This window comes from Lissotriton helveticus, chromosome 7 (genome assembly GCF_964261635.1).
Source record: "Lissotriton helveticus chromosome 7, aLisHel1.1, whole genome shotgun sequence".
NCBI lineage: Eukaryota > Metazoa > Chordata > Amphibia > Caudata > Salamandridae > Lissotriton > Lissotriton helveticus.
Window position 1 is genome coordinate 1,200,449,087 of NC_136068.1, and position 17,669 is coordinate 1,200,466,755.

Consider the following 17,669-nt stretch of genomic DNA (forward strand, 5'->3'; position numbering starts at 1 on the left):
CTTTAGAGAAGTCTGCAGCCATATGGATGGTATGACCTTGAAACAGGAAGGAGCCATTGATAAAATCTGTCTGGTGTGCTCATGCCGAAGTGTAGTGTAGCTCCTATTTTCCCAATAGGCTCTGCGCATTGGAATAGTACCTACAGCAGTAAAGGCCTAGGCCAGACGTTAACTAGGTCTACTACTGTCGATACTAGACTTAATTTTTGGGTTTGCCAGCTAAGCTCAGAGTTCGCTAGAAACTTTCTCGAATGTTCAAGGAAGGATGAACTCCCCTGATTAGACAAGAAGGGATTTAGTTTCTGACAACCATAGAACATGACAACTTTGCTCTCCCCTAATCAAGAGTCAATCTCGAGAGTCGTGTGAGCACAAGGCAATTATTTTGCTCAGTCTGTACGTGCATTCTTAGTCTCATCAGAATGTAGAGAAAAGGAAGAGACGGGCGTGTTCAATAAAAGATGTTATTTATTGATCAGTCTCTTTTCTCGTACAAGAGAAATGGATCGATATTATTGCAATACTTATAGTTAAGTAAAGTGCATACATTAGAAGCAATAGTATAAAATAATACTGTAAAAACATTGATATGGTTTCTGAGCCATATGATGTTTAAAATGATTAAAATATATTTACATACACATATACATTTGACTAAACGTACTCAACTGGTGTTTCTAAATACGCCTACCCCGTGTACCTGACCTAAGTCTAATGCGTGGGCGGGAATAGAAAGTTACAGTTTAGTTTAAGTTTGTTTTTGCCAAGTGAATAACTAAAGAATTCTCTAGGAGGGGTTATTCAGTTCTGTACCTGGAATTTAGGATGAATGAGGGATGGTATCTCTTTCTCTGCTCTCGATATTCCAGGCTGCCTGCGAGGGCTGCCCAGAAGCGCCGGTGCTGGGTCTCTCGGCTTGAGATAGCAGCGCGTCTCTCAGCGCGTCAGGAAGGCGGGGCTGCTGCCTGCGGGGTCTGCTTCTGCTCTCGGCTTCGGCAAGTATGGCTGCTCCGTCTTGTCACCACGCGTGTGTTTGCATAGGGCAAGGTCGGCAATATTTATACCTTAAAGGTGCCGAGATTGACGTAAGGATGGACATAGGTACGTCAATAAAGATGTCATACGACTTGCTCGTTAGCACATTCTTTACTAAAGTTCTCTGTGAAATCAAAACAATGGCCGCACGGATTATCCAGGTTGTCATAGGTTTGATTTGTTATGAGAACGTCGTATGCCTTATCAGGGGCTGGAGGAATGTCGCTTGTCTAATTAGATCTCAAGCGTTATGACCTAATCAGATAACACGTTCCTGTGCCGTAGTGTGACTGCGTCAGATAACGGTATCTGCATCATGGGGGATTTCTTGCCTCATGGGCTGACTGTTAGTTAACTAGCTAGTAAGTTTAACCAGAATAGGGTCAGGAATAGGGGGATCGAATCAGAACCTATAGAAATACACGACACCCACTCCACGCTAACTATGGTCATATCTACTAATCTATGCATAGTATAACATAGTACAACATACTATAGAGTATAGTGTATACCTTACCACCCCAAAATACATAAATGCATTTCGAAATTTTCAAATATACTGAAAAATTGCAGTCATATATATTGTATGCACTTAAGCTATGAATTAAATGCAAAAGTGAACACGCATTGTTATGCATTATTGATTGTTGGTATATGAGAAATACACATGAAATGGCTCTTAATATGGCTATACAGAAAAAAAGTCGAAACCATTTCATCACATAAAATCTATTGCGAACATACCAGCGGGCAGCTAAAGTCTATAAAGTCTATAAAGTATCTAAAATAGAAATCTTAGTTCTCTAGGAATAGTCTCTTACTTTAAGCAGAAAATCAGTGTCCCGGGAAAAAATATATAGAAAAATATTTTAGGGGCTTGCTGAAAAAAGTTGCTGTCCGTGAACTGGATTGTAATTGTTCATGTGACTTTATTTTTAAAGTTGAAGGCCGAATTCAGGGAACGCCGTGTGCGAGTTTACTCAAAAGTCTCTATTTCTGTTCCGGAGAGAACATCATATCATTCAGGCTTTCGAAAAAACTGTCAACAGCTTCATGGGAAAGTTCCTCTAAGTCGGAAATAGGGGTAACCATGCATTCATGCGCATGATTGTCTCCATTGACATTCTGATTTGCATTGCTGACAGAAGGTCGTACCTGTTCGATGCTGCTTTCATCTTGAACTTCACTACTCTTCAATCGCAGTGGTGAAGATTCCAGGAATGCCGTCATCAGAATTGGCAGCCTTTGAGGGCAGCACAGTGCGTGAACCTTGGTAGGAACCAACAGTGTATCTGCATCCACCGGCGCATCCGATTGTAGCGTCAGACAGGTGTCTAACACGCATTCTTCTCCGCATAGCAGACACCTTAGTACAGGTAAAACACACCTTTGCCACATTGGTCGAAATGATAGAAACCAAGTTATGTTTAGGTCTCTAAGCCGGGATAGTCCCAGGATTTTTGATATCCGGTCCCGGTATCCAATGGCTAGGATCGTTTCTTCCATTGTCGTCAGAGTTTGGTCTGTGACATGGGTTGCCATAACGAAAAATAAGGACTAGGAATAGGATTCCTGCAATTAGTCCCAGGATCAGGGGAAGTCCGCCAAAAATCGAATGGACGAAGTCTGGAAAAATACCCAGTATGGCTTTGAATGGTGTTAATGCCATTGAAAATACTGTCTTAAATACCTTTGAGACCCCTGTGGTATCAGAAATATTTAAGATTTCGCTCAGGATTTCCGCGAAATGTACGGGGGAATTAGTTGATAATAATGTATGTATCTCTGCAGTCGTCCTTGCGACTTGTAGATCATACGTTTCTTTTGATGACGTGAGCCTTGTAGGCGTCTGAAGAAGCACTGTTTTCATTCTGCTTAAAGTGTCTATTCGAATAGAAGTAATTTTCAAACTGGGCCATGCCCTCGCCTCCCTGTCTGGAAAGGAGCTGGGGAACAAAGAACGTCCACAGCACTTGACCTTCGCCGTCGTAGTGACGAGATAAGGAGTCCCGGGCATAAGACTACAGCATCTGCGGTCTACAATAAGAATGTAACTCCCATTATAGAGTCTTTGAAAGAATGGTTCTATTTCAGTTGCAGGTGCGCCTTGCTGGTGACATGAAAGGTTGTATGAATTCCCTTCACAGGCTCCGTGCAAACTAATACCGTTACACAGAAGCGTGCCGCTTAGTGACATAGCACAATTGATGCCACTAAGAAACACTTTCTGTCCTTTGTTACTGATACATGCATGTGAATAGGGCAGGTTCCATGTTGTTTTAAGGTACCCCTTTCCCAATTTCTCGTACATGCCAGCCTGTATATATTTTTGGCAGTATTGAAACCTGAAGGTTGAGATTGGAATATTTATGATTCCGTGGATTATCCATTCACTGACAGGTCGTTCTGACATTGTCAACGGTAATCTTTCTAGTTTTTCAATGCTCAAGATTGTATAATCAGCACCCTTCTGCGCCATACCGATTTGTCTATCAGTAAGGTTAAAGATTTGAAATAGTGACGTTGTGTTGATTAAACGCCAAGGCACATAGCCTGAACGCAGATTTTGTAACGTCCAGCCAAGCTGTACAATAGAACGCAATTGTGACTGACCATGTTGTAATAACAGTAAGTCTTGCGATAATATATCGATTGCTGAAGACACAATGCTGTCCAATGAAAAAATTCTGGAGGACAGAGTCATTAACCCATTGTCCACTACAGAAAGTGATTTTTCCAAATTAATACGGTCAATTTCCCGTATTCTTTCTGCTGTTTCAATTTGAGTAACCTTCCAGGCCTCATTGTATGCTGCATATACAGAGGCTGCTATGAAACGCTTATGACGCTGTTTGCGTGGTCCCAGTATGAAATCACGCAAGTCAGCACCATCAGTAAGTAAAGTTAGGTGTTGCTTAATTTCAGGCAGTGTGGAAGTTTGTAGCCATTGAAGGCATAATTTGCCCACACTGTAGGTTGTTATTATCCCTGGGTGATGTCTTTGGGGATATCTAGGGTCTGGCCTGTTCATTTTGAAACCCTGTGTTTTATTCAGGAATCTATCTTGACAGTTATTTGTATCTGTGGGCCAGATCAACCATTGTTTCCAATCAGGATGTGTTCTGTTTTGGTTAAGTATATGGTTTATGTCTATTTCTTCATCTGTTTCAGAGTTATTGCTAAACATTGTTGGCTTTGGAATAGACAGGTTATTTAAATCTTTGATTTTGGCTAAGCCAAGACAGGTGGTTTGTTGAACGGTGTCATTTAAAAATATCATTTGTTCTGGGATCATGCAGGCTCTAAACAAAGCTTCTATACCCTGTACTTGCCATTCTTTTGTACCCCAAACACTTTTCAAATCAACATGTTTGTCCCAATAATTAAATCCAAAAGTATTCATTTGTTCAAAGAATAAGTCAGAATGAATCAATTTTGTGTTGGTTATCATGGTTTTGGTCCCTGTCTTGTTTGACAATTTAAAATAAAATGTTTCAGCATTAGTTATGTTAAAACCTGAAAAATATGAATATTTGCCATACACGGTTCTAGAGCTCCCTTTTGGAGGTGTAGCACAATGTTCCCATTGATTAAAATTTAAAACATTTCTAGGTTGTGCAGATTTATGCAAGAAATGGTTACCATAATGGTTATAGCAGTACATGCTGTCATAATTTGTAGAACCCTGCAAATAATCATGTTTTGTAAATTTAGCAGACATTACTAAGTCAGACATCATATTGTTTATACTTTCAAAGTCCCAATCATCAGCAAATGAGTTTGGTTTTGCAAAGTCACTCAAGGAGATCTTGATTTGGTGTGGATATTTCAGGATCTCGACCGGACCATAAATTTCATAGTCAGTGTTGTCCCAGGCTACCCCACCAGGTATTGGAATTGCTGTGAAATTGGCTGAAGAAAGTTCTGAAGAAAGTTCTCTTTTCTCGACGTGTGAAGATGTGTGTGGTTTGAGGACCAAGTTGATGTTCTGACTTGCTGTGTCCATTTTAGCATATTTTCCCTCAATGAAGCGTCCCAAGGTAAATACCATGATGAGCCAAAGTATGAGGATAAATGCACCAAAACCCACCCAAAATTCAATCCATGGAGAAATCAGATATGTTTCTTTTAGTTGTTTCAAAAGTTCCTTCGCTTTGTCTTTAAAGGATTTTGATGATGGCTGTGTCTTTTGTTCGCTGAAACCGTCAGAGGAATCATCGAAGTTGATGAAGTAACCGGATGCAGTTCTGTCAATTGTTCCAATTGGTTCAGGATTTTTGTTTCTTGCATTTTCACTTGGTACTTCTGTATAGATTGGTGTGTCTCTGCTAAATGTCTTTATTTGGGTTTTCAGAGGTCTAAGTTCTATTGCATTGTTGCATAGTCCTTGTTGTTCTTCTGTAGGCGTTTCGAATGTGATGAGCCTCTTTGATAGGACCTCTGTACTGGTAGCAAACCTTGGTGTTCTGCTACTTATTGGGAGTCCACTTGGCCTACTGTTGGTTATCGGCCACATGTTGTGGTTTTACCAGGTCGATGGATACAACTCGGTTCTCCTTTTTTCCAGCAAGTGGCGGTAGTACAACTGATCTTGTCCCGTTGACAGACAATACAGGAACTGCTTTTCTGTAAGAAGGCCCAAATTCCTTCTTTACCGCGATCTTCTCCCTGACTAGATCCCCGACTTTTGGAATCCAGACAGGTCTTGCTGGGACAGGTGGTGATTCTTCAGTGGTCGTTGGCTGTTCTTTCAACTGTATGTTGCTCAGGTCTTTTCTTGTTTTGTTTAAGTCCAGCAAAATAGCCAAACGGTCTTTGACATCAAAGCTTTTTTCTGTTACCACTGAAGTCTGACTATCAAGGTCAGAGATCAACATCCTAGTTCCGAATAATAATTCGTACGGACTGAATCCCTTCAGAGAATTTCTTGGCAAGTTATTTAGACTACGTTGGACACTTATTAGATGTTTGACCCACCCAGCTCCCGAACCTAATATCCTTTCTATTATAGATTGCTTTCTGTCTTGGTTTTTTCTTTACACCATCCCATACCCTCAGGAAGGAAGTGAGAAGATTCCCGCTGGGCTGTGCTCATTTGGCCATTCTTTCCCCCCCCCAGGCTGGATTGCCTGAGAAAAAGAAAAAAAATGGTCGAACGTAGCATGCTCTTAGCGTATATGCCATTTAGACTCGCAAATCTTGTATAACAGTCCGGACGTCAGCCGAGTGCTGTGGATCTACATTATAAGTGGGAACTAGCCTGTATATGTTAATCGCAAGCCATTCTTTTTAGTGGTGATGTTATCTGCCTTGATACGACGAGGTATTAAACTGCTTCTCTCCCCACTGCGATCTCTGTTGCAGTTTGGGCAGTTTTTTACAAACATGGTGTAGTGCAGGCTCATGCCTGGCCACCAGTACCGTGATTGTAATTCTTCCAGAGAATCTTTTAATTTAAGGTGTCTGAGACCCTCGCCCATGTGTGCGTCTGCGATTAACAAGTTTCTCCTGTCCATGTTTGGAATCACTCTATCCCCCACTCCAGGGATTCGAGCAAAAGGAATGGAGTTTGCATCTATGATGTATGTGTAATTGAGTGGATAGTTGATCGGTAACGCCGAGCAGTCGCCTTTTGATGACGTTTTTACTGCCAGCAATGTTTCGCCGTCAATGTATTTTAATGTACGCTTTTTTCGATCTACGGGAGCCGGTTTACTGGCTGCCGCTGCGGCTGTTTCAGCCAATGAATTCCCTACAACGTGAACGCCATCACGCTGGTGACTCAGTGAGTGTGTCACGTGAGTCTTTGGTAGTTCTTTTTTCAAAAGAGCTACCTGTTCCCAGAGCAGTCTCTGCTTTATTGGTGCATCCGTGTCATCTTTGTAATCGTTCTGAATCCAGGTCTGCAAATCCTTGTTATATGCTTTGACGCAGAAATATGAATCTGACACTATAAGTGTCGGGAATTCGCGATCCGCATTATCTAGCGCCATTTTCAAAGCTAATATTTCAGTTTGTAGTTCTGAATTAGTTTCTACTGAGTGTGATTTTGTTAATAGAGGTCTTAGTTTACCTCCGTGCCACACTTCTTTTGTAATCTCACATGTGGGATTGTATGCATGTTCTCCCCAAACGGAGGGTTGAGCATGTCCGTCTGTATAGATTACACAGGCGTAATGTCGTAGAGGCAGAATGTCGATTGGCAGAGGATACGTTTTTTCATATTTTAGATTTTTTAATTCTTCTAGTTCTTAAAAGACTGTTAACCAGGTAATACTTGATAATTCATATCCTCCGTACTGGATTTTCAGATGGGCAATTCTGGACTTTTTGAAGTTGAATTTGTAACCCTCTGCAGCGAAACCAAGTATTATGGTGTTCACTCTTTTCAAGTGAGTCTCCAAGTCATCATCTGTTAAGTAAATGTCATCGACATAAGATAATGCTTCATCATCATATAGTTGTAGTAATTCTGTTACTCTCGCTGAGAATACCCCCGGGCTGTTCTTGTACCCCTGGGCTAACCGACAGAATTGTTTTTGAGTGCCATTTACTGAAAATGCAGTTAAATATCTGCTCTCTGGTGCTATGTTTTGACAAAAGAATCCGTTGGAGATGTCCAAGGTTGTTTTGTATTTTTTGCGCACTATGTTATTCATTAGTGCAGCACTGTGTGAGTTTTGCACTGCAAAAGTTTTGCAACATGTGTTAAGGTGTCGGTAATCCAAAACTAGACGGTACGAATTGTCTGGTTTGGAGACCGGAAACAAAGGATTGTTCATTTGTGAGGTGCAAGTTTCAATCACCCCCTGGTATTCTAGCTGATCTAGTATTTCATTTACTTGTTTTTTAGCTTCTTGCTTAATTGGGTACTGCCTTTGTGCAGTAGGTTGTGATTTTAACTGGACTTTGTGAGGAGGAGAATCCTCATCCCATCCTACGTGATTTTTATATAAAGCAGGTGCTAAGGCCACTGCCCACTTTCTAGCAAGTGTGTATTTTTTATGAATCGGTATTTGATTCGAGAAGGCAGGCATAATTACTTCTTCGCCATGAGGGCACTCCCTGACAAACTCCGGTGGCCAGTCTTTTTCAGCTAGAAGGATGTCATAGCCCTTGGATAGGTTATCCCAAAATAGTCCCCTTATTTTCCTAGTCTTATCTCCCTCTATACGTAATGTTATCTCGTATATTTTGTGGGGCTTGCTAACTCTGGTATCTGCAGTTTCCACTTGAAGGTATTCATTCGTGTCCACTGTCTCCAGATGATTCATAAGGACTTTGCGAGCTATGCTCACCTCTGCTGCGCTGTCTAGCATTGTCCGAGCCCATTCTCCGTTTTTCAGTTGTGTCCTCAGTATTCTCGGCATTGTTAACTACCTTGATACTGGCTACCTTCTTTTTTGGAAATTGTGATTTCTTTTTCAGTTGAGCAGGTTCCTTGTCTTTGGACTTGGCGTGCTCTTCTGATCGTCCTCTTCTTTCTGATTTCTGCGAGGAATTCTGAAAAGATTGAGACGGACGTGTATCAATGTCTTGATATCTATCAGGTTTTTTAATATTATCCCTATTTCTAAGGTTATATCTATTCCCAGAGGGTTCACTCTGAGGTGACCTTTGTCTCGGGTTTGGAGATTTCTCTCTTCGCCTAGGAGACCTTCCTCTGGACTGGAATTTCTTTTCTTTAGGATTGGATTGTTTATTTCCATCCCAGTTCTTTTTTGGTGAATTATTATTATTAAAAAATATTTTTTCTGGACTTGTAGTCAGTTGCGGTTTTACTGGTATTCCACCTAGACTATCTCTGCCTAGTTCTTCATAGGATTTTTCTATGATTCTGGCAATTTCAGCTGGTTGGTCTGCTATATCTGTCTCTTTTAACCTCTGGCGGATCGCCACGTTTGCTGCTTCACCCTTTATGTTGGCTAGTAATATAGCCGAGACCTGCTTGAAGTCTTTCAGTAATTTCATACCAAGAGTTAAAGCAGGTTCTGGACCGTATTCATCTTGAATTTGTTTTAGCACATCTGGTATTACCGAAATGGATGGAACACCGTGCGTTTTTGTGTAGATTGAAGCAAAGACCGTACCCCAAGTGTCACAGTCCTCAATGTGTGGTGCGATTCCCATTGGGAGACATATAGTCAGAATCCTGTGCTTTTCTAATGGGGTGGTGTCAGGAAACACCGCCTCTATTTGGGTGATTTTCTGTGCCAACCAGAATGGTATCTGTTCCCGTTTAGCTGGAACTTTACCTAGGCAGGATTGGATGTTCTGTGGTGTGATTTTATTTGTGTTCCCCTGGTGAGGGGTCAGCTGTGGAATTTTAATCGCTGGCTGAATTGTTGAAGTCCGCATTACATACTGAACTAATTGTCTGTGAATTTTTAGTAGTTGTTTTAGCTGTATTAATAGCTCTGGTGCAGTCATCTCGTCGATGTCTGGATGTGGTGTGTATCCGGCTAAGACCGGCCACGTTGCTCCTGGTCTTCCTAAAGGACCGAGCCTTGTAATGTGATTATTATGTTTTAGGGCGCCATCAAATAAGAGCAAATGCTCTTGGAATTTGAGTGGTACTTCCACCTCCTCGAAAGGAGTGTACGTTTCAGGAGGTTCCTCTACTTTGTAATAGTGGAAGTACTTTGTTACAGCATTTGCTGCTGGAAAATGTATCCATGTATAGTATACCTCTGTCTGCCGATATTCGTGTGCCTCAATTACGAATATGACTGTGCCACCTCTAGGTGTCAGTCCATTTTCTATAAGTTTTAAGGTTATAGATCTCCTTTTGGCGACCTGGATGAGTATTATATCCGGGTCTGCTGTTTGCATGGTAGCATCAGCATCTGCTATTTCAGTAGCTAATCTAATTGCCTCTCTTTCTCCATCACTGTCTCCCATTTTACTGACAGGATGGTATTATTTTTATTTGCAGATCAGGTTTCTTTATGGAAACAGAGATTAGGTGCACAATATTTTGGAACTGTTTTATCCTTCAACGTTGACTAGACCAAGAACCATACATAGGAGTTCCCTCCTGCGAGGTTTTGGAGGATATAATAACCTTTCACCCACTCCAGACGTCTTTGGAGTATTTGGGAGAAGGGGTCTGAGTGAGAAAGCACGACTGAGTTACTCTAAATGTCTTACGTTAGTTTTATCGCCCTTTCCAAACGCGTTGGGCGCCATGTAGTGTAGCTCCTATTTTCCCAATAGGCTCTGCGCATTGGAATAGTACCTACAGCAGTAAAGGCCTAGGCCAGACGTTAACTAGGTCTACTACTGTCGATACTAGACTTAATTTTTGGGTTTGCCAGCTAAGCTCAGAGTTCGCTAGAAACTTTCTCGAATGTTCAAGGAAGGATGAACTCCCCTGATTAGACAAGAAGGGATTTAGTTTCTGACAACCATAGAACATGACAACTTTGCTCTCCCCTAATCAAGAGTCAATCTCGAGAGTCGTGTGAGCACAAGGCAATTATTTTACTCAGTCAGTACGTGCATTCTTAGTCTCATCAGAATGTAGAGAAAAGGAAGAGACGGGCGTGTTCAATAAAAGATGTTATTTATTGATCAGTCTCTTTTCTCGTACAAGAGAAATGGATCGATATTATTGCAATACTTATAGTTAAGTAAAGTGCATACATTAGAAGCAATAGTATAAAATAATACTGTAAAAACATTGATATGGTTTCTGAGCCATATGATGTTTAAAATGATTAAAATATATTTACATACACATATACATTTGACTAAACGTACTCAACTGGTGTTTCTAAATACGCCTACCCCGTGTACCTGACCTAAGTCTAATGCGTGGGCGGGAATAGAAAGTTACAGTTTAGTTTAAGTTTGTTTTTGCCAAGTGAATAACTAAAGAATTCTCTAGGAGGGGTTATTCAGTTCTGTACCTGGAATTTAGGATGAATGAGGGATGGTATCTCTTTCTCTGCTCTCGATATTCCAGGCTGCCTGCGAGGGCTGCCCAGAAGCGCCGGTGCTGGGTCTCTCGGCTTGAGATAGCAGCGCGTCTCTCAGCGCGTCAGGAAGGCGGGGCTGCTGCCTGCGGGGTCTGCTTCTGCTCTCGGCTTCGGCAAGTATGGCTGCTCCGTCTTGTCACCACGCGTGTGTTTGCATAGGGCAAGGTCGGCAATATTTATACCTTAAAGGTGCCGAGATTGACGTAAGGATGGACATAGGTACGTCAATAAAGATGTCATACGACTTGCTCGTTAGCACATTCTTTACTAAAGTTCTCTGTGAAATCAAAACAATGGCCGCACGGATTATCCAGGTTGTCATAGGTTTGATTTGTTATGAGAACGTCGTATGCCTTATCAGGGGCTGGAGGAATGTCGCTTGTCTAATTAGATCTCAAGCGTTATGACCTAATCAGATAACACGTTCCTGTGCCGTAGTGTGACTGCGTCAGATAACGGTATCTGCATCATGGGGGATTTCTTGCCTCATGGGCTGACTGTTAGTTAACTAGCTAGTAAGTTTAACCAGAATAGGGTCAGGAATAGGGGGATCGAATCAGAACCTATAGAAATACACGACAGAAGAAAACAAGCAATAATTGGTGTGGTTCTTGCCGAAGGACCAGAACGTGGTGGGCCCAGTCTATGAGCACATTGGAGCTCAAGAGGAGGAGCAAAAGAAATACCAGTAAAAGTGGGAAGGGCATCACAAAGAAAGGACTTCATATCTTGCTTTTCAATATTCTCTGGAAAACCAAAAAAGCGGATATTGTCTCTACGACTGCGATCTTCCAAATCGATGATCTTACTGTGTAGAAAGAGTAGGTCTTGATCTGAACCCTGAACAGAATCCAGTTGGCTTTCTATTTCCATTATTTTAGAGTCAATGACGTCAATCTTGTGTGAAAAGTAGTGAGATCTGCCCTGATAGACTTAGTCTCTGCAGTCAATGAAGTCATGGCAATATCCAGACCCTCCAGTCGTCGGTTAACTCCAGAAAGTTTTTGCAAAATGCGTTGCATAGTATCAGATAAGGATTTGTCGCTCTGAGGTGATGCAGCTTGCGATGATGGAGGTGACGCAGAGCCATTACCTTTAACTGTCGAAGTAGAGGGTTGTTTTACCACTTCAGTAAAGAGTGTTTGTTTAGGCCCACGACCACCATTTCTATTATTAGACATTTCCGTGCACCGTTGTAGTGGTGGTCTACAATAGCGAATAGAGGAAATATTGGAATATGAGGCAATGAAGAAACCAGGGATGTATCAAATAACAAGGAGGTAGTAAAATGTGTGCAGCAAGTGAATAACCAATACGAACAGCCTACAATAAATGCCTGAAATTGGAAAAATCATTACAGCATTACCACAAAATAACAAATAATATATCACAAGACCAATGTAGTGCTGAAGTAACAAATCATGCGTACCAAAACTACCTCAGAAACAAAGCTTGTAAATACAGTAAATGGGTACTACAGTAGATTAGCAATGCAATGGTGATAAAGTGATTGTACATAATGAGAAAGTACGCACTGAATCTGAAGGTAAAGCGTTTCTCAAAAAAGGAGGTAGCATATGAGAGAGTAGAAGTATCATACACTCAGTGCTGCCTCAAAGAAAAACATGAGTTTGTAGCACTAGTATAGAAAGCAATGACTGTGAATGAGAGTCAAAAGTTTCTTGAAGGCATAACTGGTAGAATGGCAAAATGAGAGAACAGACTGAAAAATTAAAAGTAGGAACAGGGCTGATAATCCTGCCTGCGAAATTTCAACAGTATGAACGCAGTAATATTCCGTGTGTCTGTGACATCAACACATTGAATTATATAAAGTTCAGTTGAAAGGGTTCCAAAAGTACAAAGAGGCAGAACAGAAAATCCTGTAGAAAATACTTCAAATGGCCTCCAGGTGGTAAAATTCGTCGTGTGGAAATAATTCTCAAAGGATTCTTTTACTAAACTTCAAAGAAATCCACTGGAAAACATGTTTAAAAGAAGGCGCCGTGTATTAAGAATGCACACAATGTTATGCTAGAGTCATCGTGCTCCCCGTAGGCTGAGGAGCGCAGCCTCGTCGTCTGTAATGCCAGAAACCGGTCCTCGGAAGCTTGTTTCCGGTCCAGGGAAGGTATGGCTTGGCAGTTCGGGCTGGACTGTTCCCATGAGGCACAGGGTCAGACTGATTTGCATATAGCCGTGTCTGAACTGGGGTGGCAGAGTGGGCTAAAGAACGGTGATGGATTAAACCCAGATCTTTTGACTGGGTGGGAGTGTTTGATTGGTTTAGATGCTCCGTCCATTACCACCATCCTTTTGTATCGTCGTCTGAGGGGGCGCAGCCTAGAGTATGAGACAGCCCGGCCCTAAAGTTGCAGGAGGCGCGGCTTACCCTGAGGAGAGGCGTGGCATCACTAGCGCGCAGTTCACGGTGCGCGCTCCAGGACAGACAGGCTCCCCGCCGACATGCCGGAAGAGAATGAGAGCAGCGCCGCCGAGCTCCGAAAAAGCACCGCTGGGCTCAGCAAAGTCCCCGTTTGCAATGGGGCACGAAAGGCAGGATCCAGACCACCAGGTGAGGGCAGGAAGCCCGTCAGGGGTCCGTCCCTCGGCGGAGTTCTCTGTCAGGCGACCATCTTCCTGCATGGCCAGACCACAACCCCAAATGCATTTAATTTAAAGCAGAAAAATTCATACATTAGATCCATTATTTTTTATAGCTAGGCCGTCATTAGAGATGTTGCGGATTTCTTTTAGAATGGCTTTTACTGTGCGAATAATAGATCTTGAATGTGTGACAGCATTGTGAAAATTAGGAGCCTGTTTTTTCCCCAGTTGTGCCACAAGTACCACTTTCCAAATAGAAGTAGCGGAAGTTACCTGAGGCAAATGCTACAACTTCTAAAGCCATGGACCAACCTCAGAATTGTCAGACAATCCCATGGTAGTCTTAAATAATATGTCTACTTCCCTGGCTTACTTTTATGATCTGACTGGGAAGAATGATTATGCATTTTATGCTTCTGGCATCTAAATATTTGCCAAAATTGCTCCCCAGTGAAGGGAGACAGACTGGAGGAGGAAGGAAGGAACCCCTTCTAAGAGGAAGACTATTTCAAGTCTCTATCCTGGCAGGATGAAGAAAAAACAAAAAAATAATAGTTCAGCATTCCTGAAACTTTGGTACTATATCTGGCCTCTGTTTGGAGCTTAACAATAAGGCAACCTGTGTTTGACATCAACATAGGCCTTTTTGAGACCCCAAAAGGGTTTGCCTCCATGTGGCTTAGGAGGCAAAATGAAAGATAAAAAACACAAATATATTAAGCAAGCTTCCAAATCCAGCATCTGACACAGAAAATAACTAAACTGACATCACCAGCACAGGTCGGGTCCTTAGAGTTTCTAAGGTCAAGGGTGAAGCACAAATGTAAGAAGCAGGGGTCATTGCTGTAAATGTATTTCATCCATTTGGAAGCCAGGGGAGATTTCAAACATGACAACTCTGCAGAAGACGCATTTATTAGCAAGGCCAAGTCAACTGAAGATGTACTTTACTATCCTACACTGAATCTACAAAGAACAAGCATTGGCATAGCCAATAGGTCTCACCTTTGGGACATTATAAGTGTTTAGCCATGCAACAGTTGATGTTGTACCAAGGATCTTGTGCTGCAAAATTAAACACTTATAAGGTCCCAAAGGCGAGATCTATTGCTATGCGACGACGAGCTAACAGCAGGAACAGGCATTAAACAATTCTTTTCATGCCATGTTTACTTTCTGTGGTTTCCATTCCTTGCCCTTTACCTACAATCGCAAGCAAATATTAGTTTGTTTACTGGGCAATCATGGGACAAAGGATCAAACTTGCAAAGAGACTAGGAAAGGGTTAGAAAATTGTCTAGTTTTGTGTAATTTTGGTCTGAGTTTAAAAGGAAAAACAATTGCTCTTGTACGCCCATGCCAGCTGGGGGACCACAAGACCATAGTTAATATTAGGCACACATTCTCCCTTAACCTCATGCGCGCTAAGCGTTTTACCGCCGTGCGCTGAGTTTTTCTAAAACCTGCCGTTCATGTCGAGCTAAGCACGTCATGAGCGTACGAGAGGCGTAACTCATGACGAGCTGAGCTCGTCATGAGCGTCGAAGGGGTTAAGTCTCTTTGAATTGAAAAAACCCAAGTCAACGGTACTCATTAATCAACCTCAAGAAGGATAAAATTCTGAGTGGGCCTGCTGGGACTCAAATCTGTGACCGTGAGGTGAAACACAGATTTCTGGACTGGGTGCATTAGTCCACTGAACCACGATCATATTCTTGGTAACAACTGGCAGTTTGAAAAAGAGGTTATGACATTAAGCAAGTATAGAATTATTTTATGTACTTCTTAATCCTGCTGGTTAACAAACTTTCAGTACATATTTTGCTCCTTTGATGTTTTCAGTGAACTGCAGAATTATACATTTCTACAGAAAAAGGCAACTATCCAAAAATGTCTTTATCCCTTAAGCATAGCTTTTTACCAATTTACTAAGTGCGGCCTTCAGATCGGACAGTCCACGTTTTTAGCCGCCAGCGCTAATCTTGTTGGAACTTGTAGTTTCACTTAACTTTTATTTGTTTGGGCCTACAAATCCCTGCATGCTCATAGCAGTTTGCTTAAAAGCCAGGACCTCAGACATGGTGCCATTGACAGCCGTGCTTGCATTTCTGTATAGAAGCAAAAACTGAGTGCCTGGAGAAATACTGATAAAGTCAAACAATGTTTAGAAAACATTGCTTCAGCAATGTACCAATGGTGTTTAATAACTTTATGAAAACAGTCGAATAGTCCCTGTATTTTTATTTACATCAGTGCAGCATGGGTTTGCTGCGTCTCAACCTCCAGTGTGCATTAACACGCTAGCATAATCCAATATGCACCGAGCCAGTACAATTACTCTTCTGGAGAGTAGGGAAACATCCCCTGGAATGGCATGATTACAAGTTGGTTTAAAGCGTTCATTAACTAATTTTAAATTGCACTGGACCTCGCTGGGGTAGCACAGGCCATTCCCACATGAATGCAGCATGACTCCATGTTTTGACAGTACAAGCACCAAACATATCTGCGCTATAAATGGACTTCACGATTCTGTCTGCAAACACAGTTGTCGTGTGCCTGTAGTAAGCAGAATGCTCCTCTGTGCATGCCTACGAGTGACAGAATAGCCAGCATTGGAAGGCGTTCACTTCCGTCGCCTCTTCGATGAGTTTTGAAAGCTTATTAACTACAACATGCTCTAAACCTTTCATGTGTTGTCGCCGTGCGTTATATCTGGCAGTAGTCAACGTTTACCATGTTGTCGTCTAATTGATAATCAAAGTGATTTTAAAACATGGGTTCTGACATTAGTGTTCGAATTTAAATAGTATAAAATGTGGCGCTTCAGCTTTATTTGTGACTTTCCAATATATGCATCATGTATGGCAAGATAGTGTCAACTCATTGGGCGTCTGCCATGGATTGCTATCTGGTAATAAAAGGATCATCTTTATGAAGTGGAGTTGTGACTGGCAATGTAATGCTCATTAAATCACTATGAAATACAACCTCAGGATAGCTTAAGTCCTGAAAATACTGTTCCAAAAAAATAGTACCCCTTATGATTTTGAAATAATTCCAAATAAGTATGCCCCTTAGGAAAGATTTTAGGTTGAAGAACTAATACTAGTTGGAGTCCTGCGCCTGTTTAAAAAATGTCAACAAAGAACAAGCATTAGCCGCGCCGCCGTGAAAATGAAAGCGTTCGCTCTAAGAGGCAGCCGCTGTTTGCGTGTGTGCAAGCGCAGTCTGCTTTTTTTCGAAGCACACATTTGTGCTTGTGGCATGCCCCTGCTCGCTCCCGCAAGGTGGATGCAGCCACAAGCACGAGCTTCGAAAAAGAGCAGAACGGCGGCTAAAGGTCCTCCTGCGTAGGCAAGACCTAAAAAAGATACTATATCAGAACCGTAGTGAAACATCTTGTACAACCTACCGCAGAAACTGCATTACTTAAAACCAGTCACCCATGGCAAGGCTAGGAGTGTAGGAATGCTACAGAGGAAGTAGAGTGAAAATTAAGCAAACATCAAAAACGTAGAGGAAACAGTATTCATGACAAAGAATTGGGGAAAATGCAACAATGTGTCAAGACGTGTTAATCACTTCAAACTTCATTCAAAAGATGCACCTACCTGCACACCAGGATGTGTGTGATGGGAGTTCTTTTGACAGGTCCGTTACGACTAAAAGCGAATCCTGGTTGACGATGAATATCTTGAGGATTTCCTGCATAAGAGCCATCATAACATTCGTTGATAGACACATCTATCCTAGCACCTTTTGGATGACACTAAAGGAAAATAATAGAAAAAGACAAAGTTATTAAATAATATTACTTCGGAAGATGAAAACAAGATCTGGATGGAACTTAGAGAGGTGAGTGACTAAGAATAAAAGAGATTGGGAGAAGAATCAGGTTTGAGAGAAAGGAGAGGAGGAATAATGGGGATGCATATACAAAGAATGCTCTGCTTTAGCTTTTTTCTTGTCCTTTCGGGACAGATTGTCTAGCAACATGCATTACGTTTCTTTCAGCTACCTCCTCCAAGGGAACTATCACCCACC

General features: G+C 41.8%; 1 protein-coding gene across 1 annotated transcript in view; it reads right to left on the reverse strand.

The window, feature by feature from the left end:
- The window catches only part of SUZ12 (SUZ12 polycomb repressive complex 2 subunit), a 979,834-nt gene that overhangs the window by 299,264 nt on the left and 662,901 nt on the right, over positions 1-17,669 (reverse strand). Inside the window, exon 13 of the mRNA XM_078654391.1 lies at positions 17,237-17,394. Coding sequence (XP_078510517.1) covers positions 17,237-17,394 — 158 coding nt within the window. The remainder of the gene's footprint in view (positions 1-17,236; positions 17,395-17,669) is intronic.